The following is a 20,776-nucleotide window of genomic DNA, read 5'->3' as shown; positions in this document are numbered from 1 at the left end:
GATCATGGCTGCCATGGACCCTAACACTCTTAGAACCAAACCTGCCTGGGGAAACTCAGTCTGTAGAATGCAATGTACTTGATGACGAAGTGATAACCTGACTGAGGGCAGAAACACCCTGCCCTATGTAGTATCCAACCGCGACCCGATGAAGTCCAATATCTGAACAGGTGCAAGGTGTGACTTGGCAAGCTTTATTGTGATGCCCAGGATGGAGCTAGACGAAGAAGGCAATCCCTGGCCTGAATTAGTCGATGCCTGGAGGGAGCAGAAAGGAGCCAATCGTCCAGGTAGGGGAAGACCAGAAAGCCTTGTAGTCGCAGGTGAGCCGCCACTACCACCATCACTTTGGTAAACACCCGGGAGGGGGGGGGGCAGTAGTGAGCCCAAAGGGGAGCACTCTGAACTGAAAATGATTGGCTCCCAGCTGGAAGTGAAGGAACCGTCTGGAGCATCTGTTCACCTTGATGTGATAGTACGCGTCCTGAAGGTCCACTGAGCACATCCAGTTGTTCATCTGCAGGTACGGCAGAATGGAGTGAAGGGTGACGCGTCCTGAAGGTCCACTGAGCACATCCAGTTGTTCATCTGCAGGTATGGCAGAATGGAGTGAAGGGTGACCATCCGATACTTTGTCTTGGCAATGAATAGGTTCAGGGTAGACAAATCCAGAATGGGTCTTAAGTCCCCCATTTTCTTTGGCACCGAAAAGAACCTGGAATAAATTCCTGATCCAGACTGGTCTGGGGGGGATGGGCTGGATGACTTGTTTTGAGAGCAGCCTGCCGATTTGGCAATTTCTACGAGTGCCTCCTCCCAGTGACCGGGTGGAATATCTGGGAGGTGTCTTTGTGGAGAGGGAGGATGAAGGAAGGGGACAGAGTAACCTCTGGAAATGATTTGCAGCACCCAACAATCATTCGTGATGGACTCCCAGGCTGTTGGGTGTAAAGATAAACACCCCCCCCAACTGCCTCCAGAGGTGAGCAGTCAGGCAATTCCTCACGACTGCTGAAAGGGTCTATCTGAGAACAAATCTCGTGACCCCTGGTTCTTCAGACCCCCTCTGCCATGAGGGCTGCGTCTGTCATATCCCCCTCTGCCCCTGAGGGAAGTCGAACCCCGAACTCCATGGGGAAAACCCTGAGACTTCCGAAGCCACATCTTCTTGACTCCGCACTGACTCCTCGAAAAGGACCTTTGTGGAGTAGAGAAGCGAATCCTGAAGACAGACAAGTTCTTCCCATTTTTCTCATTCTGGGTCAACGTGTCACCAACAGTTTTGCCAAATAAGGTGGAACTGTCATAAGGAGCATTTGTGAAAGACGCCTTGAAGGGCTCAGAAAATCACAAAACCAGAGCCAGGCATGCTGCCTAATGGCCACAGCTGTCCCAGCTGCCCTAGAGGTACCTTTAGTCGCATGAGACAGTAGCTTCATGGACGTGTTAGAAACAGCAGTTGTGGTGGCCATGTGGTAGGAGAAAACCTTCTTCTCCTATGCCGACATGAACCCTGGGGTAGACTCATCGACCTCCTTGACCAGGTCCCTCTGTAGTCTGATAACATGGGCCAAACAATTCAGCTCATGTAAAGCAAAGGTGGCTGAAGTGTAGGTTCAGTTCCCAAAACGATCCATTTCCCTAGACTCCCTGTCCAGAGGATGGACTGAGGAGCTCTCCTGAGCCAGTTCCTTCTTGGTGGCTGCCACAACCACCATGGCATTGACGGGAGACTTCTTAGACCAATGGGGCTTGTCCAATGGGGCACTGAGCACGTTGTCCGGGCTCTTGGGGATAGGCTCAACTGTGTCCAGTTCCTTCCACGCCCTACTAGAAATCAAGTCCACCAAAGGATCTGCAGGACGGAACACTCAGGAAGTAGAACGTCCTGTGCCAAACACCTCCAGGAATACAGATTTGTCAGGGTTGGGCTTGAGGGTGGACTACCCACCATGTTGGCAAAGGATTTCCATGATGTCCCCAAAGGAGACATCATCTGGGGGTGACCGGGGGGAACGCTCCCCTTCATCCAAGTCTGTATCATCAGTGAGAGATTCCGCAGGGGGAGTCTAAGTGCCTCCTTTTGCATGTATGCTTCTGAGGAGCCTCCTCGGGGGTGGGGACTCCGGGCAGGACTTAGAAGCTTCGGGGAACTCCTGAATAGGAACCTCCTTAGGCAGACTGGCAGCATACTGTCCCCAAGGGGAGCAGGACAGAAGACTCTGGTCCAGAAAAAGGAGGAGCCAGGGCAGAATCTGAGGAAGTGTGTGTCAAGGCTCTTGAAGGAGCTGAGAGGACCCTATCCAACACCTCAAATACTGAAGGAGAATGGACCCCAGGCAGCAGAGCAGCTGGAGCCAAAATGGGAGACTGCCTTACCACTGCCCTGGCACCGAAGGGGGAGCTGGAGCCAAGCTTCCCAGCGCCGAAGCCCTGGGGGGAAGCCATGACTCTGAGAATCTCACAGTCAATGCCAGCCCCACGGAGCTGACACAGAAGCTACAGCTCAGAGTCGACATTGGAGCAAAACCACTCAAGGTAACAGTCAGAGTCGAGCTGCAAGATACCACTGATCCCAACCCCTCAACACTCGGGAATCTCGGACCCAAAGACTCCAAAGTTGAAGGTCGGATCAGAGAAGAAGAAATTGGGAGGAAACTAAACTGCGTGTTCACAGCCCCGGAGGAGGACGGAGCAGGCAAGATTCCTAACTGGATCTGGGCCCAAAGAAACTTCAACATCATCCTGTCCACCTCAGCTTCGGCCAGGCTGCAGTGAACTGGACCGAAGAAGCCACTGACCCCGGCCGAGAATGATGCAGAGGGGAGGCCGAGACAGGAGACCTAGCCCGGGAAGTCTCTGGTTCTGGGGAAATGCAAGGAGAATGGAGCTGAGGTGAACTCCGGCTTGGCTCAGGCTGAGGCTTAACAGGAGGCTCAACCGAAGATGCCCACTCAGGGGATCTCTTTCTGGGATGATCCCTTTCCTTATGGTGGGCCTTCTCTCCATTCCCAGACTTCTTAACGAGAGTTTGAGTTCCAGAAGCCAGGGCAGAGGAAGAAGAGGCCTCGGTCGGTGGAGAGAGAAAGCCTTTGAGAATTAGTTTATTCCACCTGTTCAAGAGGGCATGGGGGTTGAAGCCTGCGCAAATCAAGGAGGAGAAATCTAAGTGTGGCACCCCAAACACACGGCGTACAGAGTGCGGGCATCTGAAGGCGGAAGCGTATGCCTACACTCTGCACACTTCCTGAACCCTAGCTTGGGAGTCTCAGCCATGGAGACAGAAAACAGGATACACACACACATTCACTCTCACAAAGGGAAAAGAAAGAAAGGAGAGGGTTTTTCTTTTCTTTTTTAAAGCTTTACCAACGCCAATGCGGGAAAGAAAAGGGTGGGAACAGAGCAGAAAAACAGAGAAGAAAGGACTCAAAATGGAGAACTTGCAACCACTTAGAACCCTGAGGAGCTTGGGGGAACTGGAACCTGTGCTGTTCGAAATGAGTGGGCAAACGAGATCTGGGGGAGGAGGGAGAGCGGGGCATTATTGCTAGGGGAGGATTTTGGATCCGATGCTGGTGTAAATGACCGAGTTGGATCTGTGCCAGATCCAAGTCCCACAGGTTGAAGATCAAATGAAAACAACTTCAGATCAAAAGATAACACAAAAACTGAGAAACTGGAATCTCTTGTTTATGGATAGCACGATACAAGCAGTGAAAATGTTTTAGTCCCTTTAGTTTTATATACAGGTCAGGCATATTTTTTATGAACCAGATGAGAAGTTGTGGACAGTAATTAATAAAGACTTGAAGGATTTTATCTAGGAGTGTAAAAGGGATAGAGCTATACAGTTAAGGCTCATATACATAACACAAGCAGAAAGCTATAATTCAGAGTGGAAAGGGATGATGATGAAGCAGGGAGGAAATTTAAGAAATAAGGAGAGAGTGGGATTTTGGATACAGATCCTTAAGGAAAATAATAGCAGCCATACAGAATATTATATTCATAAAGTAGCAGAAAGTATTCGAAGAACTAAGCCAAAACGAGAATGGAGAAAGCTGATTCTGCCAATAGCCATGATTGCAATTAGAGGTACAGACAACAGGCAAGAGAGGGCTGCAGTTTACTGGAGAAAAGTGGCAAAGGAATCAAGATATTGGGAGCAAATAACTAGAGAAGGAATGGTAACAGCATGGGTAGAGGCCAAAAAGACATTTGGACTGCAGGCTAGGGACTGCCTTCCCTATTTGGGATTGATATCACAGTGTAGGCAAAGAGAAACGGATAGTGGAATCCTAAGTGAAAGACCTGTTCTGGTATAGAGTTTTTAACTGAATCTAGAACAGAAGCTGCTGTTAAAAAAGGGATAGTTTGTAGGGCATACAAAATATTGCACAATAACTATAACAATCAATCAGAGGAGGTAAGAAAAATTGGGAAGAGGTAATGGATAAGCAATTTGAAAGGAAAAAAATGGAGGGACATACGTATGGCTCTCAAATACGCAATGAAGTCTAGAAGACTTAGGATTTTTGTTTAGAAGTGTTTGCACAAATACTGTTATACCCCAAGCAGACTACAAAGAATTTTTCCTCAGATAGATAGCAAATGTCAGAGATGTGATGGGGGAGAAAAAGGTAAATGTGAACATTTTCTTTGGGAGATTTTAACAATTACCTGCAGAGTACTCCATCAGAAATATTCAGTGACCAAATGGTTGCAACTAAGGAAATTAATTTTTAAGTTGGGATACAGGATCAGAATTAACTAGACATAGTAAGACTGGTGGTTCCCAAAAAATGCATTTACTAGAAAATGGAAAGCAAAGTCTAAATAACTGTATTTGAAGTACTGAATATTTTAACAGAGATACAAGAACTGCAAGTAGTGTCTTTAGAAAAGGGTAGGAACACGTTACATAGCAAACAATGGAAACTGTGTGAACAATACATGCATAATAATGCTTTGGAGGAGGGGTGAGGTTTAAGGGAAGGCAGAAATTGTTCAATTTATGTAATTTTGGATTGATAATTGTATAAAAGAATATTTGTGCTGTACAATGCTTGTAACTGTGAATATGTTAACATGGTTTGTTTTCTTTTATATAAATGCATATGTGCCTATGTCATAAATGATTATTCAATAAAGGTTTTAAAACACAGAAAGAAAGAGCTGCACGTTGCACAACAAATGCCCTGCTGTACCCCAAATAGCCTAGCAGGAATTGGGTATCAACATGTAACTGAGGCCACACAAAAAAGTAAGCATGACTTTTTTTATTTATTTGTTTCCTTTGTTAACCAAGAAAATATACTCCGGTCCTAAACACTGGCCATTTTCAATCACCTCCTGGGGCAAACAAACAAGAGTAAATTCACATGCAAAAACAAAATATATAACTATAGATTAGTGAACTAGACAAACACATAGTCATTACCTCTGCATTTTATTTACCCTAAACAAGCATAAAACTGCTTAATAAATGTTAACGATAAGAAAACCAATCACTGAGACAGCAAAAAGAAAATAATCATCAAGATGACAATGACAGCGGTTATAAATGTCCCTCAGTATATTCCCTAATATAAGAAATGTCTATACAGATTTTTGAAACAGTTATCAACAATCATGAAATGTGTTCCTGCATTGTAAAAAAGAAGTTATGTCTTACCATAACGTTCCATCTGTGTTGTTCATCTTCTTTCATTCATCACTGATGGGTTCGGTTCCGAGCTCTTGGAATCAAGTTGGCCTTTTTACCAAGCTCGCTCCAGCCAAAAAAACTCTCGAGCTAAGTTTCTACCCAGAATGCCCTTCTCTCTGTTACCTCAGATCGAGTTTGCTAGAGAAAGAGAAGTAAAGCCAAGGCCACTTATGCGCAAATACCCTAGGACACCACTTGGACCCAAAGCATCCCCCAGGAGCCTTTGGAGGGGTAAGGAGGGTGGGAAGTGATGAATGAATGAAGATGAACAACACACATGGAACGCTATGGTAAGACATAACTTCTTTAGCTGATGTTGTTAATCTTCTTTCCATTCATCACTGATGGGACAGAATCCCAAGCTACCTTGAGGTCCACGTTTGGCCCTTATGGAAGAACATTCCTGAGTACCATCGAGCCAAAGGCAGCTCTCCCTCTGGAGACCAAGGCCAATTTGTAATGACTGATAAAGGTATGAGGCTTAGCCCAAGTAGCTGCTGCACAGATGTCATCCATGGAAGCCCTGCAATGGAAAGCTACAGATGTTACCATAGATTTAGTGGCGTGAGCTTTAACTTTTGGCATAGGTTCGTTACTGAGGGAATAGATGAAACATATGCAGTCTCAGCCATTTTTATAATGTAACCTTGGAAACAGCATTTCCCATTCTGGGCCCAGAAAAAGAGATGAAAAGCTGCTCAGATTTACGTATAGGTTTGGTCCTGTCTAGGTAAAATCTCGGTTACCTATGTACGTCCAAGGAGTGAAGGCAGTACTCTCCTCTACTGGCAAAATTCGGAAAGAACACTGGTAGGTCAATGGTATGGTTTATGGAGAATTCAGAAACAACTTTGAGAAGGAAGGATGGATTCATCCGAAGTGATACTCTGTCTTTATGAAAGACCAGATAGGGCCTCTTGATATGCAACGCCTGCAGCTCCGAGACCCTTCTGGCAAACGTTGATGGCTACCAAGAACAAAGATTTCCAAGACAAAAATTTTAGGTCACACTTTGCAGCAGGTTCAAAAGGTTTTTGAGCCAAAGACTGAAGGAATAATGTGAGGTTCTATGGTTCCACGGGCTGTCTGACAGGAGGCCCGATATGACAGGTCCCCTAGAGGAGAAGGCCTTGCATAGGCATAAAGAAATAAGAGGGGTGCCATCTATACCATTGCGGAAATTAGAAATTGCTGGTAGGTGTACTCGTACGGTAGAGGCAGAGGCTCCATTATCAAAAAACTTAGCCAAGTATTAAAGCACCGCAGTTACTGGAGCCGCATATGGGTCTAGCATGTTATCCTTGGACCAGATGGAGAACCTATTCCATTTATCCTGATATAGTCTTCCGGTGGATGGTTTATGAGAGGCCAGAATGATATCTCGAACAGGCGAGGAGAGATTAGCTTGTCTACCAACTAATGGAAGTGGAGAAACCAAGCTGTCAGCTTGAGACTGGACAGATTTGGGTGGCTCAACCCTTGGGGGTGAGTAATCAGATCTGCTAGAGGATCCATTATCCACGGCGAGTATACTAGGTGAGGCTGAAGGAAGGGGAACCAAACTTGTCGAGGCAAGAACGGAGCTATGAGGATCACCTTGCATCTCAACCAAAGTGCTTTCTTTAGAAATTGTGGAATCAGGGGAATGGCAGGATAAGCATAAAGAAGTCCAGTGGGCCAATTATGGATTAGAGAGTCCCTCGGGGACTGCCCCTCCAGGGAAGTAGGGCGAAATAGCTGCTGCACTTGTTCGATGGGGAGGCGAAAAGATCGCAGCAAGGCTGGCCCCAGTGGCTGAAGATTTCTGTTGCCACCTCGGGATTGAGGGACCACTTGTGAGGCAGGAGGATGCATCTGCTCAGTTTGTCCGCAATTATGTTGGAGCCCACCGGGATATGTGTTGCTATCAGAAAGCAGTTGGAAGCTAACGCCCACTGCCAAATTCTCATGGCTTCTCAAAATAGGGGGTAGGACTTGGTTCCTCCTTGCTTGTTGATATACCAGACTACTGAAATACTGTCTGACTGAATTGCAATTGTCCAGTAAGGGAGAGCTGAATGAAAGGTCTGCAACGCTAACAGCACTACTCTCAGTTCCAAAATATTGATGTGCAGGTTGGTCTCTGAGGTGAACCATGTGCCTTGGACTGTCTTTCCCCGGAAATGGCCCCCCCACCTAATCAGGGAAGCATCCGTGGTCACAATGGCTCTGGGCTGAGAGGATTAAAATGGGTGACTCCAAAGTTCTATGTCTGGCCTCATCCACCAAAGAAGGTCCTGTTTGCAGGAGATGGCTATTCAAATCTGGTAACAGAAGGGGTGATAGTTTGGAAACCATTGACAAAGAAGGAGCCACTGCAGGATCTGCATATGTAGTTTTGCTAGAGGCACTATTGGAATTGAAGCTGCTATAGAGCCTATGGCCTGAAGAACTTCCCTTGCTGAAACTTTTGTTTGAGAGAGTATCACTCGGAGCTGGAGCCTCAATCGGTGGAGTCTGTGAATTGTGAGCTATACTAGATAGGACTGGGTATTGAACATTGCTCCAATGAATTCTATTTGTTGTGTAGGAGTAAGGTTTGATTTCTCCCAATGTATCGTTATTCCCAACAACTCTGCCAGAGAGAGAGTATAATGCAGTGCTGTTACCAGAAGATGCTCGGTGGGGGCGGTGAGGAGCCAGTCATCCAGATATGGAAACACCCGGAATCCCTGTAGTCTCAAGTGAGCTGTGACCACTGCCACGCATTTTGTGAACACTCTGGGGGCTGTAGATAGACCGAACGACAGAGCACGAAATTGATATTGACTGGCCCTTAGCTGGAAGCGAAGCAGACTCCTGGAGCATTTGTCCATCTTGATGTGGTAATACACATCCCGGAGATCTACCGAGCACATCCAATCGCCTTCTCTTAAAAAGGGGAGAATGGACTGAACAGTGACCATCCGGAATTTGGTTTGGGTGGCAGACTTGTTTACGCTGCTGAGATTCAAAATGGGTCTCCAGTCCCCTGTCTTTTTTGGCACCAAAAAGAATCTTGAGTAAAATCTGGATTTGCCTTGGTCTGGTGGGACTGGTTGGATGACTCTTTTTTGAGATAGCTTTATCATCTCTGAAGCTGCTTCTTCCCTTTGACTGGGTGGAATGTTTGGAAGTCTTCTTGGAGGGTTTGGTTGACAAGAAAGGGGAATAGTGTAACCTCTGGTGATGATACTCTGCACCCAACAATCGGTGGTAATAGATTGCCAGGCAGCTTGGTGCAGAGAGAAACAACCCTGACTGCTTCCAGAGGTAAGCAATCTGGCTGCTCCTGAGGAGCGCTGGTAAGGCTGTCCAGAGAAGGAATCCCTGGAGCCTTGGTTACGAGAACCCCCCTCTGCCTCTATAGGGGTGTCTTCCGGAATTGTCACCCCCTCTGCTCCTGGGGGTATATTCACAACGTGCGGCATGGAAATGACCATGAGATTTTTTGTGCCACATTTTCCCACTCCTCTGATTCCTGGAGAAGGTACGTTGAGGATTGGAAAACCGTAGTCCTATGGTAGACAGGGTCTTTCCGTCTTGCTCGCACCCGGCTACTGTGTCCTTCACTTTGGAGCCAAAAAGGGACGAAGCTTCGATGGGAGCATTCAAAAAGGAAGACGTGAAGGGTTCCGCGAGGTCACAAATGCGTATCCAGGCATGACGCCTCATAACAATGCCCGAACCCACTGCTCTAGCCACCCCTTCAGTCGCATGTGAAAGCAACCTCATGGACGAGTTTGATATCGATTTCAGGGTTGCGAGCTGCGAGGCCACCTTGTCCCTGACCTCGTCAGACAACTGTCCTGCGAGCGTCCCAGAGAGTTCAGAGATCAAGTCCCTCTGGAGCCTCGGAAAATGTGCCATATAGTTCAGGGACCATATAGCAAAGGTCCCGGATGCAAAAAGTCACTACCCAAGTCTGTCCATCATGCGGGACTCCACGATGGGTGGGTGGATAGTAGGACTTTCCTCAGCCAAGTCCTTTTTCGTGGCTGCCGCCACCACCATAGCATCGACTGGTAACCCTTTGGGACAATGCGGGTTCTCCTCAGGAGGGGAAAGACTTTTGTCTGGTCTCTGAGGGATCGCCTCAATGGAATCAGGGTTCTTTCAAGCGCGCTGCACGACGAGCTGGACGAGCTCATTGGCAGGCGGGGTCACCGAAGAGGTAGAAGGCCGGGTGCAGAAAGGCGGAAAGCCTGCAGGAACACAGACTCCTCAGATGAAGGGTTGGAGGGCTTCTAGTCACCTCTCTGCTTTAGCACTTCCAGGATGTCTCCGAAGGAGACATCATCAGGAGGTGACCGAGGGGACCCTTCACCATCATCGTAATATGCATGTCTTCAGTTAAGGACTCCTTGGGTGAGTCCATGTGCTTCCTCTTGCACATCCTATTTTGAGGGGGCTCTTCAGTGGGGGTCTCCAAGAAGGACTTGGAAGAGCGGGTACCCTGAACAGGGGTGTCCTGCGGCTTCTCTGCCCAGTGTCCTGGGGGGTGGTCTGTGGCAGCTGTAGCTCAGGGGGGCGAAAACTGGGGTTCTAACATCAAAGGAGTGCTTCAGAAGTGAGAGCGTTCTCCATCACGTGGAAGGCAGGCCCGCCCGAAGAGGCATGGGAACCCGGAACCAAGAAAGACAACCTCAGGACCAGGGTCACACCCTGCTTCGACGAACTAGCCCCATGGATGAAGCCTCAAGCAGGATCGGTGCAGACGTGGCTATCTGTGCCGAGGATGGAACCGAGGAGAAAGATGGCTCCATGCCCCAGGCCGAAGTGCACATCTCACAATCCCCAGATTGAGAAGGACCAGTTCCGCAGGAACTGAAGACCAAAGGGACAAACTTGGAGCAGGAGTGAGGTGCACTGTAGGCGCAGAGGTGACGGGTTCCGAGAAGGATGTTGGAGCAGAAGGCTTCAGAACTGAGATGGTTGAAAGAGGAGTGTAAGATGAAGTCCGTGGATAAACCAACCCAAGCCCTGCAGGTGGATGGGTCCTAGAAAGTGTGGGTATTCCCCTGGCTAACAACAGCTGGTCCACAGGATGCACCACATCGTGTTCTGACAGGCTCCTGGTAGATCTAGTGGATACTACAGACGGAGAGTCAGGATGTTCAATGAACGGGCTATACACCTGGCCCAGAAATGGATCTATGGAAGGGGAGTATCTGGTCCGTGGTGCAAGGTCTGCCAGCACTGATTTCTCTAGTTTCAAGACCAGGAGTAAAGGGGTCAAATCCACTGTAGTTGGTACACCGCTTGGTGCCAAAGTGGCACTTGGAGCCAAAATGGTCAGTTCCAAAATCGTAACTAAGGAGGAGTCAAAGGTGTGCCTTGAGCCGAAGTGTCCACAGGTGCTGAAGTCAAAATAGGCGTAGTGATGTCTATAATCAGTGCCGGAGGTAGGATCGGTGCAGAAACTGCCACTGGTATCGAAGGTTTCGAAATACACAGAGCCGATGAAGACAGAGCCGTAGAGGCAGATTAATGCTCAGACAACTTTGGGACCTTTGATTTCACAGGGTTGTCCTGATCACCCGATGGTGAGGAGGGAACACAGTGGGACCTCTTTTTGTCTTTAGTAGGAGGTATTGAGACCTCCATTGCAGAAATGGCCTCTGAAAAGGGAGACTTAAATAACCCTTTCAGTATCAGTTTTTTTTTGCGCTCATTAAGAGTGCGTTGACTGAAACTCTGACAAATGTCACACGGAGGCTGCACCGAAAGGTTGGGCACTCCCAAACAGTATACACAATCATCGTGAGAATCACTATTAGGTAACTTGCCATTACATGAAGCACAATGCTTAAAACCTGAAGTAACCTTCTTATCTGACATCTTGATAGAGAGACACCACAGGCCAAAAGTATAATCCAGTTAGAACAAATGTCAAACACCATTCAAAGAAGTCACAATTGTACCAAAAAAGTGACATGTAGGAGAGAAAACAGAAACACCTACTAAAAACCAAAGCTAACAGGTTAGATAGGAAAGAAAATACCAGCTATGGTATTGAAGGAATACCACAAGGGTAAGGGAGGAAAGGCCGTACCAACATGGTACTTGAAAGGTTTACCAATGGTAACAATGAGTGGAGTAAAGAGGAAAAAGACAATGTTAGAGGAAAAAGACAATGTTAGACAAAAGAAAACACACTAGAAATACTATTCACTCAATAAAAAATGAAGATATCAAAAATTTTCCACACAAATATCAAATAAAGTTCCACTTAGCTGAGAGCTCAGCTGAAACGCGGTTTTACGGCTATGTGGTAAACATCTGGGGTAACAGGGAGAAGGGCATTCTGGGTAGAAGCTTAGCTCGAGAGTTTTTTTGGCTGGTGCAAGCTTGGTAAAAAGGCTGACTCGGTTCCGTGGGCTCGGAACCGAACCCATCAGTGATGAATGGAAAGAAGATTAACAACATCAGATCAAATGTTTTCAGACTTTCAAAACAATAACAGCAGTCATGGAATGAATTCCTGCATTGTAAATAAATGTCAGAGCCACTACTATTTCTGTAAAGGTATACATAAAGAAAGCAAAGTATTTGCAGATATGGCTTACTGGGGATCCGTAGGACAGCTGCACTTATTTCCATCTGTAAAGTGAGATTTTAGCACTCTGAAATAATGGAAAACTGTCATGATTTTGCATATTTTGTAGCAAAGCATTCCAGATGCTAGAAGCAACTTTATCAAATGCTTTCTATACGGCAGCTAGGGTAAACAGAGGTCTTTGCAAATGGAAGCTCTCCTGATTTCTCAAGCTGTAAGTGCAATTTATCGAGCTTATTTCTAAGTGGAGGGCAATACCTATCACTCATTAGTTGGAAAATGAGGTTACAGATTAAGAGATTAGCTCTAGCCTCCACTGGAATCCACTTAGTTTTCTGCAAGATAAAATGGTGATGCTGACAATTATGGTCCATAAGTATAAATCTTAATATATTTTTTCTGCAGTTTGTAGCATAGAAAAAGGAGTGCTATAATGGACAAAGCATATTCAAACCTCAGTAGCATTATATTGACAGCAACTGCATAAATCTTAGTATTTTATTTCTGCATTTTGTAGCAATGGAATGCTATAATGGACAAAGCATACTCGAGGCTTGATAGCATTATATTGACTGCAACTGTCGGTCTAGTTTCTAAGGATAAAAGATGAGATATTCTGAATGAAACTTTCAGTTGTTTTAAGGGGTTCTGTAATATGCTGTTCTGTGTGCTTGGTTTAGGGCAATTCCCAGACACATTTAACTAGCAAGGATAAAAGTTTATGTTTATACAACAAACTATCTGGGGATGACAGTTAGTGGTGTTTATATTTATGTACTGAACAGGCAGGTAAGAAAAAATAAAATAGTATATGCAGTCAGAAAGACATGTTCAAAGGAGTCGACTGTGCAATCATGGCTGACAACAAATTATGGGGTATAGAAAGGTAGAAAATGGAAAGACTTTACAACCACTAAAATCCAACCACAGGCTAATTTTGAAGTCTATAATCTACACCAACACAGATGACATGCAGAAACACAAGGGGGTTCAAAGAAGATCACAAAATGACAGGGAAACAACTGCATTGCTATTGTAAGAGCCTAAAAGGAACAGGTGACAGCTTTTAGCTGACAGAACAAAATATTTCTACCTAACTAGAGAAGGTAGAGCTAGAGGAATATTAGTATAATATAAATATGTGCCTATATTGATATTATGGAAAAGACTGCACAGGCTAACACCAACAAGCTTAATTTCGTTTCAACAAGAAAGAAGAAAGGAATACATAATAATCTATGCTCCACCTCTATTCAGAACAAGAGGAAGGCTGGAAGGTATAAGGAGAAATTAGAACATGGATACATGTATATAACTAGTCACCATCCCCACCAGAGGTGAAAACATACTTGATCTCATCATCACGAACATGGGATCACAATGTTCAACACCGGAAGTATACCCCTCACTGGTGAGATCAGATCATAAACTAATCTCACTGGAGGTCCTCATCCCGCCCCCACCTGAGATAAAAAAGACCACAGTGAAGAACTTCTCAAAAGCCGACTTCACACTTCTAAAGACTAGTGTGGTCTCCTTTAAGGCCCCCGAGCCGGCGGTAAACATTACTCAAGCCGCTGAATCACTTACAAATGCCTTCTACCAGCACCTACAGGACTGCATGGATCAGGCAATCCCAAACAAAACAAAGACTCTTTGTACCAAAGGCAAGCGTCCAGTCTGGTGGACCCCAGCCATAAATAAGCTCTACAACAAAAGGAGAAAGCTACTACAAGATAGAGCAAAATCCTTAAAAGGTAAGACACCTTTGATCATTATAAGTAAAAAACTAAGAGCTCTCATAAAATCATCCAAGGCAAATTTTGAGAGAAAATCGCTAAGGACTCAAAAGACAATCATAAGGCCTTCTTTAGCTATGTTAGAAACCTGGGAGGAAACTCCCAGATATGCTCAGAATTAGTTCAAAATGATGTGAAAATTACTGAACCTACAGACATTGCCAACATACTGGCTGACAGGTTCAGTGCAAACTTCTCCCCCCCCCGCAAAAGGAGAGATATCTATACCAGATGATTGTAGCCCCCCAAACATCTCTAACGCCCAGGTGAGAACTGCTCTCTCCAAGGCGAAAAACACAGCATCCATGGGACCGGATGGTGTCCCCGGCTGTGTGCTCCACGAACTCAATGAGGAATTAAACCCGCAGTTAGGACAGCTGTTAAATCTTAGCCTCACCTCAGGATACGTACCCAAGGAGTGGCGCACAGCAACTGTGGTCCCACTTCACAAAGGCGGTGCCTCCACCGACCCTGGAAATTACTGTCCCATCAGCTTGACAAGCCTGATCTGCAAAGCCATGAAGAGGATCATAATGGAACTCATAAATAAAGACATAGGGAACTTGCAGACTTTGGATCCAACCCAGTTTGGCTTTGTCAAAGGCAGATCATGCCTTTTAAACTTGGTTGACTTTTTCGAAACAGTCACCAAGGCCATTGATGAGGGAAAGGCAGTCCATACAACCTACCTTGACCTTGCAAAGGCTTTCGACACAATACCCCACTCGGGTATTGTAGAAAAACTTACCAGCTTAAATGTAAACCCATACATCACAAGATGGGTTGCAAACTGGCTAAGTGACAGAACCCACAGGGTCAGAGTTGCTGGCGCCATGTCAGACTCAAAGCCTGTCACAAGTGGTGTCCCACAGGGCTCAGTCCTGGGCCCACTCTTGTTCGGCATCTACTTTTCTGAAGTACAAGCAAACATAGGAGGGTTATGGCTGACAAAGTTTGCAGATGACTGCAAACTGGGCGCCATAGTCGAGAACATATCTGACACATCCTTCAGAAGGGTCTCACAGAAACGGATAACTGGTGCCAGAGCCATGGCCTAAAGTTAAACGCCAAGAAATGCATAGTCATACCCTTCGGGAAAAACAAGGTTACCCCTAGCTACCATATAGGTGGCAATCCACTGAGCACAGAAGAAGCTATCAGGGATCTGGGGACCCAGGTTGACAGTAACCTTTCGTTTGACACTCACGTTGCTAAAGTAGTTAGGAAGACCTTCTACATTGCCCACCTGATCATGAAGGGATTCACATCTAGATCAAGGGGAGGTCATCATCCCCCTGTACTTATCACTCATCAGACCAATGATTGAGTACAATGCCCCATTCGGAAAGTATCTGACCCGACACCTGCAGCAGCTGGAAAGGCCCCAAAAGTTCCTCACCAAAAGGATAAAGGGTCTCAAAAATATGTCTTATGCTGCCCGACTGAAAGAACTCCAGCTCTATTCAGTCGCTTACCGCTTGCTCAGAGGTAACCTGTGCCTGACATACAAGGCCATGTCAAACCCAGATTTGATGAACATGCTTTACCTCAAAAAATCTAGATCCCTCAGAACTACAAGGGCGGGAGACTTAAACCTTGACACGGTTATTAATAGGAAGTGCTGGAGGGACAGATTCATCACCCAGAGACTCCCTATGCTGTGGAACAAAATCCCGGTACATGTGAGGCAGAGCACCTCGCTGGCCTTGTTCAAGAGAAATCTTGACCAATGGATGGGAGATCGCAGATATACCCCAGGGATTACCTCAGTGTCACTGCTTGACAGAGGCACAGCAAAATAATGGGCATAGTTTTCTTCAAACTAAAGGGGTGGCGAAAGCCACAAAACTCTGGGCTAGGCTTATAAATGCCCTTGGGCAGATAGCCTAGTATGAACCTATGAACCTATATATATATATATATATATATATATATATATATATATATATATATATATATATAAATATAGACAGAGAGAGAGAGAGAGAGACTATATATGTGCTATATATATATATATATATATATATATATATATATATATATATATATATATATATATCAGACGCACACACACACACACACACAAGTATGTATGTAACATACACAAGATGGCTAATAGCCAAGTCCCATTCCCAGTCAGTGATAAGAAGGGAAAGGAAAATGAAAATAAAGACCTTGGGAAGGTTTCAAATGTAGAGCTGACAAGGTTGCGCCGGTCTTAGTCCTAGATGTAGAGGAAGGCGGATGGATCCTATTACATCTTTTGTTTCAAACACAACCATTCTTTTCCTCTATTGAGATTGGGGTGTGGCGAAACACTGAGCAGGACATTTCCCAGTGAAGCTCAGTGAAGAGTACACTCTGTCTGCTAATGCAGTTACTTCTGTTAATTTCCTGGCAAACAACTATGTCACAGTTCTGTGTCACCAGTGTCGTATGAGCTGGCGAAAAACAACACAGAATATGCCCATGCTGTGTCATAATGTGGTCAGCCAGAAAAAAAATCATATCACCTCAAACACATGATTTACTTCTCTTTCACAGTTTCTAGTCATCCACAATCATGCTTCATGGCTTTTGAGGAACCACTTAAATGAGATGAAAAATGTGCAAAAGAACTTGCAAAGAACTAATATTAAACTGAAAATGCACTTCTGATAAATATCAGATATAATAATACAAAAATATGTGGTGGTGTGTGTGTGTGTGTGTGTGTGTGTGTGTGTGTATGTGTGTGTGCATGCATGTTAGGAAGGTGTTAGTGCTCCTCTACATAATATGTAGCAAATACTGTTTTACCTCTTCCCCCTCCCACTGCCATACAGCCCTCTAACTGTTTTCCCAGATTCCATGTCTACTCAACCCCTGGATCCCCCAATTACAAATTCCAGCTAGCCTCAGCATGCCCCTTCAGCTAGCAGGCTCCCTGAATCCTCAGGGAGTCGACTTTGATGGTAACTCATTTGTAAACCTGGGAAGTGGGAGGAAGCTACCATTCATATGGCTGCCAGTCAAAGTCTCTACCTTAGGTAGACACTAGTGCAAACTTGTCAGAGAGGTTTTCACCATCCCCTGTAATCCAAGTAGATGACCTATGAGGCTACTGGTCTCCAACAAAGGTCACACATTTATAAGGTTTCCCCAAACCTACCCCAACACAAGAGAGCTTGCTATTGACCATTTCATCCTATTCCTTTCCCCAGTCGGCCTTAACAGTAGCTCAAGTCTGTTCCTGAACTCAGGTCACCAGCATCACATACAGATGCCCTCATGTATGCCCCCTCTGTGTCATTGGATTGACCAACATATAGCACATACTGCTACAAACATATTTATCATAGTTAGCTGTATTTGATGGACAACAAAATTAAACCTGGCGGTGGTGGTGCTGTGGTAGCGTTGTCGCCTCACAGTAAGATGTTGTCCTGTTTGATTCTCAGCTAAAGCGTCTTCTGTGTGGAGACATGCGTGAATGGGCGTACCTTCGTTGAAGGTTGTACGTCAGGGCTGGCAACTCGGTACGTAAAAATCTGCTGCCAATCATTAGCGAACCAGAGTTCCGCTGTGGCGACCCCTAACCGGGAAAAAGCTGAAAGATACAACAACAACCTTAAGTTTCATATAGGTTCATAGGTGTGTACTAGGCCAACGGCCCTGGAGCCTTTACAAGCTTAGCCCATAGAAGTGCCCTGGCATCATGCCGCAATTAGTTCCTGGTGCCTCTATCAAGTAGAGCCACTGAAGTGATCCTCGGGGAGAACTTTCTATTTCCCACCACTCATATAGGTTCATAAGCACTGGCCTTCTTAAGGTGAAATGTGAAATTTGTAACAGGGTAGGAAATGTTCAAAACAATAATGATCTCTGCCTTCCAACCAAAATGTCAAAAAAAGTGGAAAAAGTAAATAACATCCCAGGTACAGGAAGTGCCTGTCTCAACAATATCAAGTGAATGAGTAACATCACACAAACTGGTTCTGCAAAGACAAAGCTTCTCAAAAAATCCCGAGAAGTAGAGAGAAAGGAAAGTTGTGAAAGATGCAAGATCGTGTTTGAGTGCACATGTAGAAATGTAAGCAGGAAACAGCAAAGGAAGCCACAACTGATTTTCAGGGCTGTAACAGACTTCTGCATGTACAGGGGTATTCATAAATGTGTAGCTCTTACACAAAGCGTTAACTCTTTTAATTTTTACCTAATTTCATGGAATGTGGCTAGATCTGCATTTCAAATACATGCTTTATGCACTTAAGACTGAAAGCATACATGTGGGATGCACAACTAGCCACTTAAAACATATTCTGTGAAAGTAGGTAGAAAAACACACACCAGTTCATGTGAATTACTGCTTCTCATAAGCGCTACACATTTTAGAATACCTACTCCCCGTACACTCAATTTTCTGCCCTTTGATGATGTCTTAAAGACAGACATGGACCAAGGTGGCTGTATACTCCAATTCAGACATAACAAAACAAGTACTACTACATTCCACAATTCTCTTCTGTTTGGACTGCACAAAAATCAAATGTAAGAATCCTACATGAATTATAACAGTAATCCATCTAAAAAACAAAAAGCTTCAAATCTGAAAACCACACTCCTAATAAATGCAGCAAAAATCAGAATACCAATATGCTCAGTAGATTAATACTGTTAATACTTCAGTCAAAACTGCAAAAAGGCCTGAGTACATACCTTTCTTAATTTCCCTTACTGGCCCAATATGTGCATATGGTACTGCTTTCAATCGCTCTGTCAGGTTCTGGGCTACAAATGAATGAGTGAATGAATCAGTCAGTATAGTTTTTCTTTTTTTTTTTCTTGCCTAGAGCACACTACCAATGTCTTCTGCTTAACAGCAATATTTTACAATAATTAAGCTAAACACTGAAAAGAGGTATTTTAGATAACTGAAATAAAATCAGGAACTTATCTCTAGCAACAGTTCAGTATAACATATTAAAACAACTAACTGACTGAAATTATCTTTATTTAAAACAGCTATAAAATGTTCCTGGCACCTTGGTAGAGAGCTGTCCAGGGTAAAATAACAGTTAACGCAACTAAGTTTAAATAACATTAGTTAGCAATTTCATCAGTTAAAAATATTAAAGCATTCAACAATTAAAAACAAAACAAATCCTATTAGTAAAGCCGTGGTCTGCTTCTCTTCTTGGGATTGGTGCTAACCTTTTACGTCTGGTGAGAGAAGAAGCAAAGGAGCACTGTACCTCAACAGAGTGAAGCTAATTCTTTATTTTTCAGTAAGTACTGCTTGGTTTCTTTCTAACTTCAGAATATCTGCCTAAATACTTCATCCTTAAATTTTCAGGGTCTACGTATTCATTTCCCCTCAAGTGTTTGTCAGTGCTCTCTACAGACTCAGACACCTTCAGTGATATTTTTCCTGTAAAAAGAATATATAAGTAAGCAGCTCCAGTACTCAGTAATAATGACCATCCCTCCTGGCATGTCTAAAGGTCAGTCACTTGTGCTTTCGGCTATTAACCTGGTGAACTTGGGCATTCTGAGGCAGTGTAGCAACTGCCTCATGTACACATACAATCCTCTCCTCTTACCTCCCAAAACTCAGACTTGTGAGATATGCACTTATTTATCCAAACTGGAAGCCATGCACTTTCACACCAAGACCAGAATAGTTGGTCAAGAGGAGAAGGTCAACACTTGCACCACACCACATGCAATACATAGCCCTCCAGAGCACCCACCATCACAGCTCTCACATAAAAACGCAAACCACACACCCACCTTCACGGAGGCTCTCAAAAGAAATCTACCCAAACAGCACAGACCTCTAAGGCAGAAATGCATTCGACCACCACAACACAGCACAAACCACAAGACACATAGCTCACCTACACAGTGTGCCCCTCAACCTACGCCCATTAGTCAAAACAGCTTGCCTAATACACTAATCATAGGTGACTTGATAGTGAGGCACACTGATGTCCCACTCACTAGGCTGAATAAGGAGAAGGTAACAGTCAGCTGTCTATCAGGTGCCAGAATCCAACACATAACACATGCACTCAAGTCACTCCACAGCAAGTACAAGTATGACTCTGTCACTGCCCATGTGGGTGTGAATGACCTGAGATGCACCTCTCTGGACTTCATGAAAAGAGACAGGGAGGAGCTCTCGGATTATGCAGCAGAAAATGACTGACTTCAACAATTGGCTATGTTTCTGGTGTCATTTTATGGGGATCCAGTATCTGTCTGCTTGGGATGACATGATTGACAGACCTCGATGCTTTGCCAGAGATGGCCTGCATCTGTCACCCCTGGGCTTCCGGATACTGGCTAAGGCTCTTGCCAACCCTATAGTGCCTTTTTTAGGCGATGTTCCAAAGAGCAAATTACCACTGTAACAGCTATAAATAAATGCAATCTGAGGGTCATGCTGCTCAATGCTAGAAGTCTAAATCTCAAGATGCACTTGCTCAAAGCACTCCTCAATATGGAGAACATCGACATTTGTGCTGTAACGGAGACCTGGTTTAAAGCAGCAGAAAGCACCCCTGCACTACCAGGCTATAACTCATTCCACACCTTTTGGCCCCAGAACATGGACCGAAGCTCCAAAGGCGGTGGTGTCTCCATATTCATAAAGGATATGCACGCCTCCAGACTAGTAGCCCAGCATAATGCATCTGAGATACTTCA

At 44.9% G+C, this 20,776-nt stretch overlaps 1 protein-coding gene across 1 annotated transcript in view; it reads right to left on the bottom strand.

The window, feature by feature from the left end:
- LOC122788078 (proto-oncogene c-Rel-like) overlaps positions 1 to 20,776 on the bottom strand; it is a 1,849,952-nt gene that overhangs the window by 109,779 nt on the left and 1,719,397 nt on the right. Inside the window, exon 9 of the mRNA XM_044055006.1 lies at positions 18,785 to 18,856. Within this exon, the coding sequence (XP_043910941.1) occupies positions 18,785 to 18,856 (72 nt within the window). The remainder of the gene's footprint in view (positions 1 to 18,784; positions 18,857 to 20,776) is intronic.

The sequence above is a fragment of the Protopterus annectens genome, chromosome 1.part2 (assembly GCF_019279795.1).
Source record: "Protopterus annectens isolate FY-2018-M chromosome 1.part2, PAN1.0, whole genome shotgun sequence".
NCBI classification, from domain to species: Eukaryota; Metazoa; Chordata; order Ceratodontiformes; family Protopteridae; genus Protopterus; species Protopterus annectens.
This window is presented reverse-complemented; position numbering and strand designations above follow the sequence as displayed.